The 17,871-nt window shown below is 34.6% G+C and overlaps 2 protein-coding genes across 2 annotated transcripts; both read left to right on the top strand.

Annotated features, from left to right (window-relative positions):
• Positions 1–467: 467 nt before the first annotated feature.
• Positions 468–7,306, top strand: LOC111781170 (branched-chain amino acid aminotransferase 2, chloroplastic-like). The gene is made up of 10 exons (XM_023661624.1): positions 468–771; positions 853–911; positions 1,406–1,583; positions 2,514–2,690; positions 2,783–2,914; positions 3,263–3,361; positions 3,782–3,898; positions 5,880–5,975; positions 6,552–6,664; positions 7,028–7,306. The coding sequence occupies exons 1-10, from the start codon at positions 631–633 to the stop codon at positions 7,140–7,142; spliced, it is 1,227 nt and encodes a 408-aa protein (XP_023517392.1). The 5' UTR covers positions 468–630; the 3' UTR covers positions 7,143–7,306.
• A 4,932-nt stretch (positions 7,307–12,238) lies between these two features.
• On the top strand, positions 12,239–13,577 carry LOC111782159 (transcription factor RAX2-like). The gene is made up of 3 exons (XM_023662967.1): positions 12,239–12,374; positions 12,460–12,589; positions 12,668–13,577. Exons 1-3 carry the CDS (start codon positions 12,239–12,241, stop codon positions 13,356–13,358), a joined length of 957 nt encoding a protein of 318 aa, XP_023518735.1. The 3' UTR covers positions 13,359–13,577.
• The last annotated feature ends 4,294 nt before the right edge of the window (positions 13,578–17,871 follow it).

The following is a 17,871-nucleotide window of genomic DNA, read 5'->3' as shown; positions in this document are numbered from 1 at the left end:
GTCCCAAAAAAAAAATTTAAAATAAAAATAACCATAATTTTATCAATAGACTATTGACTTTATCTAACATCAACATTTTTTTAAAAGGGAGGCTAACGACCAAATTGTATTAATAAAAAAATAATTAAAAGGCTATTAAATCCTTATAAAAAAAAACATTATCAAATAAACCCAATTCAATAAAATAATATATATTTCGTTTTCAAGCTCTTAATTCTTTTAAACCAAATTTATTACCATTTTCTCAAGGCCTAATCTAACGCTTTGTATGTTTTTTAAAAGGCAGTAAAATTCTCAACCGTTACCTCCACAATTATTATATATTTTAACATCAAATAAAAAAAATATATCTCCCAAAATTTTAAAATAATTTCAATTTATTTATTTTTTTCAAAGGGAGGAAAATAAAAGAAATATTAATTTTGGTATTTATTTTTCTGAACAAATTGTTTTTGTCCGTGGAAAAATTAAGGCAGGAATTTAGTTGGGTACTGGGCGCTGAAAAGTATTTAGAGGGAGGGAATCAACGGGGTTCTGAGAGCGAGCGAGGGAATCAACGGGGTTCTGAGAGCGAGGGACAACGTGCACAATCCAATTCGCGGAACTTTCGGTTACACTTCACAGAAAGCAATGGAGGGCAGCGCCGCCGTAACCGGTCTGAAGCCAGATTACCTTCTTCCTTCTTCTCGCCGTGCTTCTCCTTTTCTCCATTCCTATACATCTTCACGCTCCTCCTTCCACAGAAAGCATTCGTCTCCATTCTTTCATAAGGTCTCTCTCTCTCCCTTTTCTTTTTATTTTAAGATTGCTGCTGTGATTTTTCTTCATTTTCGCATTGTTTTCGTCTTGCAGTTCCAGAAGAAGCTTCGTCTTCCTTCCTTCAATGCTCGTCAAGCTGTATCTCCCATCAGGTGTCGTGAAAATCTTGTTTGGTACCTTTACGGTTTTCTGTATTTCTGTTTTCTATCTTTTATGTGTAGGCTATTCTGCATGCGCTTGAAATTGGTTGTGTAATGTACAACCATTCTCTGCAACTCATCTTTACTGTTGATATGCCTATATTGGAAGAATAGTGATCAGAAACAAGATGAGAAGTTTAATTTGATTGGAAAATGAGGAATTTCTTTTCAGTTCGGAATCTTTTGTTATTTAAATGATAAAGTTTTCGGAAACTATTTGGCGTGACATTATTCAAATAAGATTATATTAAATCTAGTAAAACGGTTGAGTATTTAGTTTATATTGTCACGCTGAGAGTATCATCCGTAGTCCAACATTATATTCACGACACTGCACCTTATGAACATTATGGTGATCAGGACTGTATCTATATACCTAATCGCTGTGCGGAGTGCTATGTTTTTAAACTCGACTGATCTCCACAAGCATTTGTGAAATTGTGCAGCAAAGAGGAAAAGGAAGTACCCGACTTAGATTGGGACAATCTTGGTTTTTCGATAGTTCCTACTGATTATATGTATGTCATGAAATCTTCTCATGGTGGAGACTTTTCCAATGGCGAATTGCAGCGTTTTGGGAACATTGAACTGAGTCCTTCTGCTGGAGTCTTAAATTATGGGCAGGTTAGATCATTCAATTATTATATGATTAATGATCTTTTTTTACTTACTTTTTGAAGTTTATCTCATGCTCTATATATGAAGTGACATGGTTTGATCTTACTAAACACATGTAGGTAATTAAGAAAACTACATTTCGTTTTGATTTACTGCTTTAACATTCATTTTGTTTTGATTCACTGCTTAATCATTTTTAATCGATAAGCAGTTCTGATCTCTTTCTTTCTTATTTGAGATTGGTTTTATCCTTGTTATGACTGAAATCTGATGTTTCCGGCACACATCTTTCCGACTATTTTCATATTTGGTACAGTTTGTTCCACTCTCTCTTTTTATTTATTTATTTATTTATTGGAGATTGGTTTCATCCTTGTGTTGGCTGATCTCTGATCTTAACATTAGATATGTTTCCTGAAAGTTCTTGTAAAATTTGATTTCGTTTGCAGAACTCATTCAATTTTATTTCTTGTTGATTTGATCCTTGTTATGTCTGAAATCTGTTTTTAGCAGAAGACAGCTTTCCAGCAAGTTATGAGAAGAGTAAAGTATTTTTTAGTGGACTACTTAAACAGCGTTGATGGTATCTTAATTTAGTGGCTAGAAAAGGTCAGAGTACCTTCAGAAAGGGAGTGAGAAAGTAGATTCAATACTGTGTCTTAATGGAGATTTGAGATGTGGGCGTATAAAGCACCACTTAATGTAAACTCTGAAGGTTTTGGTATTTGCACCACTTAGGATTAGTATTTATAGTGTAGATCTTTGGCATTTGATGACTAATTTAATTTCCTATGAGGATCCTCGCCATTATATTCTTCTATGATTTTTTGTCACACATTAAGGATGGCATTTTTTTTTAACTGCTAATGTATTATTTTCATTATATAATCTTAAGATTTTTTGTTTTACATGACGAATAGTATCCTCTTCAAATAGGGATTATTTGAGGGTCTAAAAGCATACAGAAAAGAAGACGGTTCTATTCTTCTCTTTCGTCCAGAGGAAAATGCATTGAGGATGAGGTCGGGTGCAGAGAGGATGTGCATGCCATCACCAACTGTTGATCAGTTTGTGGAAGCTGTGAAGGCAACTGTTGCGGCCAACAAACGTTGGGTAATGAATATTATTGTTTACGCTCTGTTTTCATTTTGTTTGGGATGTAGCTTATGATGGTTAAGTTCATAATTAGTTTCCTTGCTTCTCAGGTGCCCCCTTCAGGTAAGGGTTCATTGTACATCAGGCCTTTGCTGATGGGTAGTGGAGCAGTTCTTGGTCTTGCCCCTTCTCCTGAGTACACATTCTTAATTTATGTTTCACCTGTTGGAAACTATTTTAAGGTTTGTCGTTATTTACATTCATAAATGTTCGAAAAAGTATATTCGTAAGTACTAAATCTGTTTATTGGTCTTTCTCACATGTTTTTTATTGTATTTGTTCATAATTTAATTTTTCTTATTCACGATTGTTAATGTTCATAATGCAATTTTATGATCTGGATCAATGCTCAACACCTAATTGCTGAAATTTATAAGCGCAAGTTTGAGAAATTTGCCAAATGCATGGTCCTTTCCCATGCTAGAAAGACTTATATGTGTTGTTACTACAGTAATCAATTTCTCTTTATATTGTGTTGCATTTTTTTTTTTTTTTTTTTTTTTTTTCTNAAGATTTATTTCTGAACACAGGAAGGCATTGCACCCATAAATTTAGTTATTGAGCATGAGTTACATCGTGCTACACCTGGAGGTACTGGAGGTGTAAAAACTATTGGCAATTATGCTGCGGTGAGCAAGTTTTCTGATTGTTAAACGTTCTTTTTTCGACACAGGGTCATGAAACAGTTGATAACCATTCACACTAACTATTTGCTAAAATTTTACAATTGAACCAGGGTCAATTCATAAGGTTTTGATTGTATAATGGAGCATGATCATGTTTTACTTCCTAATTGAATAAATTTTTGGCAAAAAGTCTTGATTTGTGACTGAGGGATGAACTAAGTTTTTCCTTTTTTATTGTGCTGTTTGTTCTGATGAGCTGAATGAATTAAATGAAGATTTTCTCACCATAAATGTATGGTTTGGTGGGAGAATCAGTATCATTATCTAGATACAGCATAACTCAACTAATTAAGACATATATTCCCAACTAAGAGGTCCATATGTTGTTGAACTTAAAATTCTCAGTTAAAATTTTGTTCATAGGTCCTGAAGGCGCAATCTGCTGCAAAAGCGAAAGGCTATTCTGATGTTTTGTACCTTGATTGTGTGCACAAAAAATATCTCGAGGAGGTTTCATCCTGCAATATTTTTGTCGTGAAGGTACTCCGCAAAGCACTCTATTTAGTTATTTAATATTATTATTTTTTAACGCAAAGCACTCTATTTAGTTATTTAATATTATTATTTTTTAAAATAGGAACACATTTCAGTGTCTAAATAACTTGAAACTTGGGTTGATGGAGGATAAAATCAGAGTTTGAATTTAATGCACAAATTTTTTGGGTCCTTTCTTCGTTATTAAAAAGGAAGAGACGACCTTGAAAAGGCGCGTTTTCCTTGCTACAACCGGATTGTTAGGAGACAACCAAACTTGAATCATTATCAAGAATAGGGATTAAAGCACCACTAAAAATCTTGAGACCCACGGATGTATCAACAAAACTGGATAAATTAATTCCTTATAAAACTGAGGAATATGGTGTTTATTCAGATCATTATCAGTAATATTGTTTTCTTTTTCATGATGAAATATAGATTCATCCATAAATGCTGTCATTTGAGAAAACCCTCCATCTTCCATAGACTGATTAATTCTGGTTAAATCAATGGAATTCAAATAGTCTTCAAAGGAAAGGACACCATGAACAATGCCCAAATGTAGAAAAAAAATCTCCCAACTTCTTATCCTTGATCTTAATGTGTCAATTGAAAATCACTAAGTTTTTTCTTTTGCCATCTGAACATTAAAAAAGATTTAAGGGTTTTTGAGGAGATACTAACCAAACTCCTTGGTTATTCTCCAATTTCTTCAAACAAAAGTGTGGCTTCCAATAGATCAAAGGTAAGTTGGATAAAGAAAGCCAACCACCATAGCCTTCAGTAACTTCCGATAGATTATGTTTTTCTTTGGACCAATTTTCCCAGTTTAAATGATAATTCCCAATTATTTTTCATTTGCCATCAAATAGTAATCCAGAATCTTCACTAGTAAACTTCAACTATGTCTTGTCAGCCAAGAAGGGGTTGTTGATTAAGCTTGCTTCAAAATAATGTTCTAATGGTTATATTAATTTCGTTCCAATAATTGTGTACACAAAATCTTGAGACCACAAAGAGCTTGCTAAAATCTTCTACTAGTTCTTTTTCTTAGCTGATCCATACTGAAGAAGAAATTTGAAGCTTGCTCAGAATAACTGTAAAATTGTCATTGCCCTGAACAACTTTTGAATGTTTCCTCTCTATCTCAACATATCTTCAACTAGAGTTCACTTTTCCCCCGGGAATTACATCAAACAACTCCAGTTGGTAAGGCTCCTTTGAAGAAAGTACATTTTCAAATTTCAATAAAAATTCTTTTATCATCTCTAAAAGAAACCTAGTCATCCACTCTTATTTGGACCAGCTAGAACACAGAGTCTCTTCCTACCCTTGTGGGTGACCAAACTACACCCCTAAGAAATTATCCTTGTTGAGATCTGAATTTCGAAAAACAAAAAGTAATTGGCATATGCAGAAGAGCTGTTTAAATGTCATATCTCCTACAAAAATGACTTCATTTTATCTCCGAATACAGAAAAATGTATTGCGAGCACCAAAACTCCTGACTTCCCTGATGAGTGAAGATACTAAGCAATACCAATCAACTGAGAATTCTGAAAATTGGACTAAAATCTAATTCCAAACTTCATATCACTTGTACAACCTGAATAGAATCCTTAACCAGCAACCTGATATTCATCTACCAACCTTGATTCTAGATTAATTAATTTCAACGGTATCAAATTTTCAAAATTTTCCTGCTGGACTAAGGAATTTGCCTCATAAACGTGACTAATAGCTTTATGATTTTTTCTTACCACCCTTGATAATTACTCGACCTGATAATCGTTTATAGTTTTTTTTTTGTTTTTTTTTTATTTTTTTGCATAATACGCGTGATCAATAGTTTTCATGATGCATGCAATGGTCTGTTTGCTTCAATATAAATTGACTATTGTAGTGTTCACGTTATTGTATCTAACATTCTTTTTTTTGATTGGCTGATGCAATTGTTCCCGGCATTTAATTTTTCTCTGATTAGGGGAATGTGATCTCTACTCCTGCCATAAAAGGGACAATATTACCTGGAATTACGAGAAAGAGTATAATTGACGTTGCTCGTAGCCTTGGATATGAGGTTCTTCACCATTATAACTTATATCATTGTTATGTTCTTAATTTTATTTTCATATAAATTATAATTGTTGTTTCTCATAATCTTGCCGACCCAAGGTAGTTGAATAATTAAATGGGGCTGTTAATTTTACTTTTAATCAGAAGTGACCAATTATTTGAACCCATTTAATGTTAAAACTATTGTCAGTGAAGATATTAACGATTGTGGGTTCAAATAACTGGCTTTACATAAGGTCAAATGTAATAACATTCATTTGGAAAGGTTTTCCTTTATTATTTGTTAAATGGGGTTGTTTGACAACTTCTTTTGATAATAGTTTTTAAAAAGCTATGAACGGGGAGTATTTAACGTTAAAGATATTGTAAGATTATCAATGTATTCATATTTTTCCGAAGGAAAACAACTTTTACAAAACACTTAACCAACCTTGTTAACGAATATTTTTTTGATGAAAATGAGATTGAGTTAGGCTGTTTAAATACTCCCTTCAGGAATATAAGTTCTTTATCTAGGTAAAATAATGATTTGTGAAAAACAAAAGACGAGAGAAGTGGCCACTGATTTGAATGCGTGCAGGTTGAGGAACGATTTGTGGCAGTGGATGAATTACTTGAAGCTGACGAGGTCTTTTGTACGGGGACAGCAGTGGTTGTATCACCTGTGGGCAGCGTCACATATCTCGGAAAAAGGTAAACTTTTGGAACTGACGTATTTCATAAACAATATCTTGACACATTGCAAGACAGCGAGATAATGGGATTGAGTAGTTGGGAAATTGAACTGGCTTTCTGATTAAAAGTACATGTTCCCGTATTCATTTGTTTTTGTATAGAAGAGATTATAACATGCTTAGCATGGGATTAAGTGTGTCCTCAACACAAACCATAAATTACCAGTCGCTCGAGTGGACTTGGAAATGGGAAATCGTTTGACTAAATTAAGATATATCTCCATTCTTTTTAGTTTTTACGTCAGTTGCTTGAGTAAGGGCAATGAAATATGTAGACATGAAAGTATTCTGCTTGTATTGATTTGATGGCTGGGTTTTGCAGGACATCTTATGGAGATGGTGTTGGAGTTGTTTCACAACAACTCTATTCTGTGCTTACCAGATTACAAATGGGCCTTATCGAAGATAAGATGAATTGGACTGTCAGCCTATCGTAGGCATAGGGTGACATTATAAAACCCCCCTCTACCTTTTTCGCTAGTTCCAGAAATTGTAGTTTTCTCATATCTAATTTAACCGTGTAGATAGTTTTGGACAGTGTTCCAAGAATTTTAAGATTTCCTGCATGTTTTGGTTTGAACTGGAAATGACTAGCGTGACAAATAAAAATAAAAATAAAAAATAAAAAAAAAACTGTTTTTCTTGCTTAATTCCTTCGCTGGCACTTCATATTAAACATTCTGAGCAAGTAGAACGTGCAAGGAATATGACTCTGTAGTTTGTCTTTGAATTGGGTGAACTGCCACCACTTTAGTTCACACGTTGGATTTGATGGACTTGGACAGGTCTAGAAAATAATTGAATTGTCATGTTTAAGACTTCTAGATTGTTTAATTATGTGCATTGATTCAATATAGCAATGTTTTTCCTCTAAAAGTTTTGCCATATTGACTTTGTTAATGGGCTCGTGTAAATTTGAATGAAATTGATATAGCATTTCCAATCAAGGTCGGTGAAATATAGTTGGCAAGCATAAGCATGTTATGTAGTAGGACATGAACTCCTTGAACTCATGGTTTCTTCTTTTCCACAAGACTCAATTCAGTGCACCGCGGTCTTGTTTTGAAGGTGTTAATGGAAATAGGGTGTTGTAAGTTGTAAGTTGTAAGGAGGTAGTCATAGGGAAACTCAAGTTGGATTAAATCCTTTGTGATGGAAATGCTCTCTTGTTTCTTTTACCCTCCAACCTAACCGAGGGGGGAACACTTATGTTAAGTTGTGAAGCTGGTAGCAAGCCTAGCTGCTACCTAGCGTGCAACCAAAGGGTATGTTTTTTCTCGATTATTAGTCGAGCTTCAACCCGTGTAATCTTTTCTAAATCTCCAACAACTTAACCCTCCATTTCGGCAGGAGGAGGTACATTGGGATGGTTTGACTTTGGTGGCTCCATTTTCCCTAAATTAATAAGGTCTTGAATGTCATGTTTTTGATCCGCTTAGCTCTTCCCCTAGTAGGGGTATTTCGATAGCCATGTGATACTAGGTATTTCGATAGCCATGTAATACTAGGTATTTCGATAGCCATGTGATGATCATCTTAGGATGATCCTTTTGTTGATAGATGCTACAATTAAAAGTAATAGGATGTTCTAACATGTCTTTCTTCTTTTAGAAACCATCAAAACCAAAATAACAAAAGAAATTAAATTGCACATCATAATAGTCAAGGTCCTCCACATAAGCCTGAAATCCCAACATTGGGCTTCATATGTTTTCTCATCATAGATATTCGATTGATTTTTAGGCCAGAAGAACGATAGAGGGAACAGAGGGTCAAAGTGATGAGACACCAGGTTCAGATTGAACTGTGCAATGTGATCATGGTCATATGGTGTTAGTATTCCACAAACCATTCCTACTGACGATCAGAATTTCTTTGTTGAAACTGAAAATGAACGAAAACGGCTAATGAGAGATCCAACTTTGTATGAATTTTACCTGTTGTTTTCGTATCTTATCAACATTTGTATGGTATTATGGAAATAACCATTGATTTTGAATATGAATACGGATATTACACAAATAATTTAATAGGAATGATGTAATGAGCATATAAAATCATGAGTAGAAAGTAATGTAGTAGTGATACTGTTTTACAACTGTTGGAAGGAAGAAAGAAAGAACAAAAACAATTCCCCATACTTTGTAACCACACCCATATCTTTACGACCAAACAACAAACAACAAACAATGTTAAAATAAACAAACACAGGAAGCTGCTGCCATATATGAGTCAGAAAAGATTATGAAATGAAAGCTGGAAACCAATCTTATCAATCTTTCATTGACCATCACAACAACATTATAATAATAATAATAATGTAAAAATGATGCTCAAGTCTTGTCTTGTTGCCTTAGGAGTCCAAAAGTAGGTCAAATTTTGAAGTAAAATAAGCTACACATATTCCATCTTGTGATCCACCCACACCCCTAGCTAATTCACACTTTGAAATCCTCAAAATTTCTTATTTTGTCTTCATCTCTCTGCTAACTTTTACATTTTTTGACCTTTGCACCATCCCTTTTAAAAAGTTTGTTTTTTTAAAACATATATTTGATGGGTCTTTCTCCTTTTTTAACTCAAAGGACACCTGGATCTAAAACATCAATAAAAAAACCCCCCTTAGCTGACTCTACCTTTGTTCAGCAACAGCCTTTGTTTGAGTCAATTTGCAAGACTGATTCCATTGTTAGCTAAGCATGAGATCATGTTGATGCCCACCAAATATCGTGTTTTCTTACATACTATGTGTGTGTGTGTTTGTGTTTGTGTTTTCTTAGTTACTTTTAGGAAACGTGTGGCGAATGAATGAGATGTGCTTTTCCTTTGTCTGTGTTTTGAAGACCTATTGACTGTTTTTATCAATCAACGTGTTTCTAGATGTTCATAGTTTTCGTGAGTAAATGATTTGAAATGGTCAAATTCTAATCTAGAAATTGGAGTTTTAATTAGATGCTCGAGTTTACCTAGTCTTTGAATTTATCGAAACATGTTTACCAACTATGCATGCATATCAATCAATCAAACAAAACATGGTGTGAAAACTTCTCTCTAGTAGACGCATTTTAAAACCCTAATGCTAACAGCGATACGTAAACGAGCCAAAGTAGACAATATCCCTAGTGGTGGGCTTGTGTTGTTACAAATAGTATCAGAGTCAGGCATCAAACAGTGTGTCAGCGAGGACACTGACTCCTAAAAGGGATAGATTGTGAGATCCCACATTAGTTGGAAATGAGAACGAAACATTCCTCTTCTCTCTAGTAGAAACGTTTTAAAACCTAGTCCAACAATGATAGTTACATAACACTTGGTCACATGAATAGAAAAAGTTGCAGAAAAAGCATATCAGATCTGGGCCATATATGGAGAGTGTGAAGAACCAAATATTCAAAAGGCAACATGCATCCCACAGCACAAACAAACACAACAAAGATGAACATTTGAAGGAAGGAAGGAAGGAAGGAAGGAAGATGAAAATTCAAAAAAAAAAAAAAGNATGGAGAGTGTGAAGAACCAAATATTCAAAAGGCAACATGCATCCCACAGCACAAACAAACACAACAAAGATGAACATTTGAAGGAAGGAAGGAAGGAAGGAAGGAAGATGAAAATTCAAAAAAAAAAAAAAGAAAAGAAAAGTTGTGATCCCAATGTAGCAGTAGTGTTATAATATTAAAGCTTTTTTGACTTTGAATGTCATGTAATGGGGATTTGAATGTCATGTAATGGGGAGTCAAGTCAGCATAGGCATATCATGATATATATATGAATGAATCTTCAAAATGGATTATTATTAAGAAAAGAAAGGATGCATTAATTTAATAATAAAGGAGAAAGGATGGGATAATGGAAGGAAAGGAGAAAAGAAGAAGTCCAATAAGGTGACGCAGTTGATTTGACAGTGGCTGCCTGCCTCGTTTTCTTGTGCTACCAATTCTCATCATAAACAAAGAAACAAAGACAGTGCATCTTTGTCAAGATTTCTACTCACTCACTTTTTGGGCATTGCCATGTGCCATTTGTCTATTGGGTATTGCCCATCAATATACATATACATATCTATTCTTCTAGTCCCATTATTGTTCCCATAATTTCAAACTTTTCCCCTTCTCTTTAACTTATTATATTATCCTTTTCCTTTCCCTTTGCATTCCATTATTGTATTGTTATCCCAATTACACCTATTTCAATTGTTTCTTCACATTGGGTCACCAACCTTAACCAAATTTTACCCATTTATATTCATATCTCTTTGTTTTTAAACATTGTCTTACCTTCTTTCTTCAATTTATTGGATATATATATATATATATAGTAAGATGTCATTTTCATATTTCTTAGTTTTATTCATCCTTTGCAAGATTTTAGAATTGAAAGACATGGATGTGCATGTTTCACTAAAACAATGCTCATATTGGCAAGTCTATGAGATTCAACAAAGGTAATCTAACAAGTTGTTGAATTTATAAATTAGTTTGTGACGAAGGATGGACTATTGGATACAAAATTAGTGAAGAAATTAACGAATCCCTAACTAAGATTATGCAAACTTACACATCAAACAAAACGCACAACCACAAACCAAACATTGTATGAAAATAATTAAACATCAAGGAGTCCCACATTGACTAATTGAAGGGTTGATCATAAGTTTATAAGTAAGGAATACATCTTTACTGAAAAAGATAAAGCAAAGCCATGTAAATGTATGCTCAAAGTGGACAATATGATACATAATTCTTAACGTCTATGGAAGCAAAAGCTGAGTAAGACATGAGGAGGTTGTTGGTGTAAAAAAAAAAACAAGACCAAAATCAGGGCAGAGATCTATGTCTGTAAAACTATTTTTGGTTTAGGACACATAGTGTCAGTCTCTAACTCATCTCTACTCTATATTCTATTTTGATTTCCCTTTTCACTGATTTGACCACACAGATTTGAAAATAGGTGTTGGATTTCTGAGCGAGCAATATGGGGAATGGGGTAAGTGGTTTTTGGTTGAAACCAAAAAAGTTACAACAATTAAATGAAGAGAGGACAAGAGCATAATTAACATTGTTCATAATCAAAAAAACAAAACAAACCCCCTGCTGCTCTTCACTTCAACCCCTTTCAAACAAACAAAAAAAAAAAAAAGAGTTAAGTGGGTATCCCCTAAACCCTTTCCATAGGACACCAACACCCATGATATCATTATATTCTTCATACTTTTCTCACTTTCCAACCATTCTTCCTTTTCCAACAAACCCTTCTTATCACTCTTCTAATAATTTTAACCCACTAAATAAATATGCCTATACATGCAAATTTCAATTTTCTTTAATTATTAAATCATAAAGTTGGGATCTTTTTCCAAAACCCACTTTTGAAATCCTGTGACACTTTGTTTCATGCGTTCTCTTCTCCTCCAGCTACTACTCTCTCTTTTCCTTCTTTCCTTTATGTGCATATATATATATATATATATATAAACCTAACCATTATCTTGGTATTACCAAACAAATAGCTCAGACCTCAAAAGAGAAAGAACATGGGAAGAGCTCCGTGTTGTGACAAAGCCAACGTCAAAAAAGGACCTTGGTCGCCTGAGGAAGATGCCAAACTCAAAGCTTATATTGAGCAATTCGGCACCGGCGGCAACTGGATTGCCTTGCCTCAGAAAATAGGTACCAAATTTTGATTTACATCAACCCCATCAAAATGCTTTTTTTTATATCCTTAATTTTGAACTCACCAAATTGAGATTCTTAGGCCTTAAGCGATGCGGGAAGAGTTGCCGATTGAGATGGCTGAATTATCTCCGCCCCAACATCAAACATGGAGGGTTCTCAGAGGAAGAAGATAACATCATTTGTAGTCTCTACATAAGCATAGGAAGCAGGTAAATTTAGTACCTTTCTTGAAAATTCATAATTAATGAATCAATTTGAGCTGAATTTATGAGATGGGTTTTGTTTAGATGGTCCATAATTGCAGCTCAACTACCGGGAAGAACCGATAACGACATAAAAAACTACTGGAACACGAGATTAAAGAAGAAGCTTCTGGGAAAACAGCAACGTGAACAAGCAACTCTGGCTAGACGAATTCATACCCTAAACCAACCTCATACTCATACTACAACACTAAAAAGGGATGATATTGAAAAGAATTTCAATGTTATTCATCCTGATGGAGCTTCTTCAATGAATTTCAATCAAACCCCATATTTTCCAAATCCCAACACAAGCAGCCAAGAATTTAGGGATTTGATCATGAAAATGGGTGGCAGGTTTTGTTGTTCTGATCCTCCATTTCAATTGACCCAAATGGAGAATAGCATTTCACAACCCCATCAAAATCCATTACTGTTTGAAAGTTCAAATCTTGGTGAATTCTCAGCAGAGTACATGCAATTTGGAGTGGAGGATCCGACAGCAGGAATGTTCCATGGAGTTGTTGAATTTGGAGATCCATTGCAGAATAGATTTGAAAATGGGATGGAGGGTTTGTATGGGATGGGAAGTAGTTCAGCTGAAAGTAGTAGCTCTTTGGTTTATCCTCCTCCGCTTGTTTCTTCAGATTTTGAAGCTTCCCAACAAAGCTTGCCTCACAATCATGACACTCATGTTGCTGCTTTTGGTGAGTCTACGCACTATTGCCTTCTATGACAACAACCCTGAAAAGGGTCACTTGTAAATTTGTATTTTGGATTCCAATTTCCCTTAATCCACTCTCATTCAACAAATTCCTTTGTTTCCAATTTTGTTCTCTTCATCAATCTCTCAAAATTATCCATCTTTAACAATTCTTCCCATTTGATCCATTGGAAGAGATGGGTTTGGTTGTAAACATGAAAATTTGGGATGGAAGTGGAAGTGAATTAGAAGAAGAAGAAGAAGAAGGTTGTTATGGACAGTTTGGCTCAGACTTGGTTGGGGTTTAGCAAAGAAAGCATCAATAAAAATGGGTGCTTTCTGTCACATTTTTTTTGTCCATGTAATTCCAACTAAAAAACAGCCATCCCATGTAATTCCAACCAAAAAACAAAGGCAAATTCAAAACCCATAAAAAAAAAAATATATAATATTTGTAGTAAAGTGTCAGAATCAGATTCCTGTTTGAGTGGTTTTTTTGAGGAAGAAGTGAAGGAAGGAGTCCCTCATTTCCCCGTCTTGGTGTGGTGTGGTGTGGTGTGGTGTGGACATTATATCAATATTTGTTTGGATTAGACATCAGCTGTACCACTCTACAGCCTTCTTACTGTTCCTCCTTCTCCACTTGGACCATTCTTGTCTCCCCCATTATTACTCATTATATCTCATTCTCCCCCCGACCCTTCCACATAATCAACCCTATCTTAATAACATACAACCATCCAACCTCTTACAAATGACATTAAAACTAGATACTGAGGACGTTCAGTGTCACAATCGCACTTTTGATGGTAGCGGACTTGCGATTGTGCGGCACTCACTTTCCAACGATAAGACAATTCGTTCTTGCGTCGCCTACGGCCAAGCAACGTATACTCGAGCCTCTGGCCTCGGTTTTAAGAGAAGGTTTTAGAAATCGAGGGCAGAGAGAGATTTTTGAAAGAGACGTTATATAAGCAAGCAAGAGAGAAATAACAACGGCCCACAATATATAACCTTGGATAGGAGAATTTGACAACTAGTCGTATCCCCTATAATACATTCTGAGGCATTTCATGTTTGACAGGCCTAGATATGATATTTCTGAAACGTCATATTTCCTAAAAATACAACAGTAAAACACTAGAATATGAAAAGACATAAAGGGTTAGGCTTGTCATGGGCATGCGGCCATGGACAACACGCCTTGGACGAGCATGACCGTGACACTCGGCTCCTAAGAATCGGTTAGAGAAGACAACGAAACATTTCTTGTAAGAGTATGAAAACCTCTCCCTAGTAGACGCGTTTCAAAAATGTGAGACGGGGATACGTAACATGTCAAAGCAAACAATATATGTTAGATACCAGGCGGTGTGCTAGCGAGGATGCTCGCTCCCAAGAGAGGTGGATTGTGAAGAGAACAAAGTTTTCCTTATAAGAGTGTGGAAACGTCACCCTAACATACACGTTTTATAACTATGAGGCTGACAGTGATACGTATCGGGTCAAAGAGAACAATATCTACTAGTGGTTGTTAAATTGATGTTTGTGCTAATTAATCAATGTAATCACGTGGTTGTTGAAAAGTAATGAAGTTATTAACCCTCAATTATGTTGCACCAATAAGACCAAGTTTCATTTATTTAAGATTTGAATCAAGAAAAGTTTGACATCATTTGTAAATATCATATAATATATTCACTCAAGAACATTTCAACCCAATTATCAAATAGTTGCCATGGAAAATTCTTCCATTTTGAGGTTATTTTTATAATTTTACTTTGGGTAATTTAATCTCTATCATTAACATTATATCATATAACTTAACTAATTCATAGAACAAAAACAAAATAATAATTAATTTAGACAACGAACATTATCCACATAATCTTCCAAACATTCTCCAAATATATATATATATATATATAATTATTAAAGAGAATTAGCATATTTTAATTATTACAAAACAACAAACTAATTTTCCTTAAAAAAAGTGAAAAATCTTATGCAAGGAAATTTTGTTTACGTGTGGCGGCTAAGATGTTTATTTTATATGCTCAAATATACTAAGACAATCATATGCATACAAAAACAACTCATTTTTATGTTCTATATATTGATATAATATGTGTATCTTGGGCCTAATTCTCTACCCTACCATTTAATTAATACCCTAAACTTAATTTAATCATTTAATATATTTGATATATTCCCCCTTCTAATGTGAACTCAATTATAATATCAATTTAGATTTAACGAACTAACATAATACAAGAAATCATATACGGATTCCACAATCATTCTCTCGAGGTGAACAAAATGTAAAATGGGATAGAGACAGAGACAGAGAATATAATTTCGTCCCGACCCAATGTTCTCCACCCCCTCTTCCATTCTCTGTATGAATAAGAATTTCCTCTCTGTGGGTGAAATTGATATCTCTATATATTAATCTAAGTTGCAGATAAATTAAAAAAACTTACCATGTTCTAGAATGATAGACCTTTTATGGTGGGATAATTTGAAATAGATTTTAGGGTTGATTAAATTTGGAAAAAGTGAAGCAATAATTTGAAAAGGGCGTGTTTATATGAGGACGAGTATTAAATATGTATGTAAGCAATGACATCAATATGTTAATTAAAGTGTAGAGTCACATAATATACATATTATATTCATAAATATGCACATTATGTATTATTATATTTTCCACCTCTACTATTCAAACGGAGGCATTTAATTAGCCATTCAAATTTCAATCCATGTGACATACCTTTCCCATGTGAAAGCTTTCCATAATTATTATCATATTTATCTTATAATCTTTTGTATTTGTACTCCATCTCTCCCTTACTTTATTTATTACCTTATTTAAAATTCAATCTACACGTTAAAACTGTGAAACTGATCCTAATACATAACGAGCTTAAAACAAACAATATCAGGACAAAAGGAATTAAAAGTTGGGTGAATAGTTTAAATTTTAGTTTTATTATTATTATTTAGGGTTGGGGAGAAAAGGAGGAGGTCATAAAAGGGTTGATTGAAATCCAAGCCACGACAAATGCCACCCGACGACCTTCCAATCCACACCACCTTTTTTTATATATTTAAAAATTCATAATCAAGATTTATGAATTCCTAATTTCCTCCCACTCACTTTATTTTATTTGTATTTTATTTATAGATGTTGACACTCACTAACCCTAATTAGCATTATAAAACGATAATTAGCATTCTTTCTTAGACTCTTAATGTCACTTCCGCCCATTAATTATGACTTTTCCTCTCTCGATGGTCTCTATCCGAACCGCAGACTTGGGCCTTACAGTCCATGTAAGGTTTTTGGGTTCATTCCGGCCCAAGCCCAATGGGTCAGGCACTCCTAAATCCTAATTATAATTATGGGCCTTTTTATTCTTTAAGTTTAGGGTTTAAGGTTTAGAGTTTATTCAAATCCGCTCAAGCCCAACGAGGTGGTGTCAAGGGAAGATAGATGGTGTGAGAGCTTTAGCAATTGGGTTATGAGAAATGGCTGAATGCTTCGTTCTCCTCCTCAACTAATGTGAGATCATAGATGGAGGGCAGAAAGAAAAGCATTCCCTTTTTGGTTTACCATAGGACATATTTTTTAGTTTGTCTGGGGACAACAATTGACAAAAAAAAGATGAACCAAAAGTTAAACCTTTTTGCACACAAGAAAAGCGATTGATTAGGAAAGGCAGACGAGGGGGGTGAAAAGGGTTCCGGGAAAGGTTGTATGAGAACCAAAATGGGAATACAAAAAAGGGGAAATGAAGCGGGAAATTAGGGATAGTTCACCCACTTTAAAGGCCATAGTGTTGGGTAATGGGTACAGACATCATATAGATATTAAAGGGAATGCCGAATGGTTGGTGAACACCCCTCGCCTCCTCCTCTAATGCTGATGATTCCCCTTCGACACATTCCACAGCCTGCAGATGCTTGCTCCCACTTTGTTTTCCAAGATCTATTCATTTGCGTCCTTTTTCTTTCTCTTGCTTCTCTGCCTGTGAAATCAACTTGGATCGTGTATGTTTGGAGTTTTTGATTCTCATCACACAACGTGGGGTGTTTCAATTACAAATACATCCACATACTGATAGAGTCTTATATCAACTACAAATACATCCTAACTTTAAATTTATGGGTCAATAATCTTATATGGATTATTTTTACGTGGAATTCAAAAATAATTGATATAGTCTTACATAATATGAAACTATTAATTATATTATACGGAGCTAAGTTCATCCGTATGAAAGTTGAAAGCTCACAAAATTTGGTATTAATCAGATGTTGGAGGACGCTCCACAACATCGTATGACCGTTTGCCAAAATCATGTATACACATGCTAGATTAGAAATGCTTCAAAATATACCTTAGGGGACACATGATGTCAGCTCTCCACCACCCTTGGACTCTTTAGCCTAAGCTACCTTGTGACACATGCGTGTGTCACGGTAAGGACAAGTAAGTGTTGTGAAACAAGTGTCTCGAGTGACTTTCTTTAAAATGGGTCTT

Source organism: Cucurbita pepo, chromosome LG19 (genome assembly GCF_002806865.2).
Source record: "Cucurbita pepo subsp. pepo cultivar mu-cu-16 chromosome LG19, ASM280686v2, whole genome shotgun sequence".
Classification (NCBI taxonomy): domain Eukaryota; kingdom Viridiplantae; phylum Streptophyta; class Magnoliopsida; order Cucurbitales; family Cucurbitaceae; genus Cucurbita; species Cucurbita pepo.
This window is presented reverse-complemented; position numbering and strand designations above follow the sequence as displayed.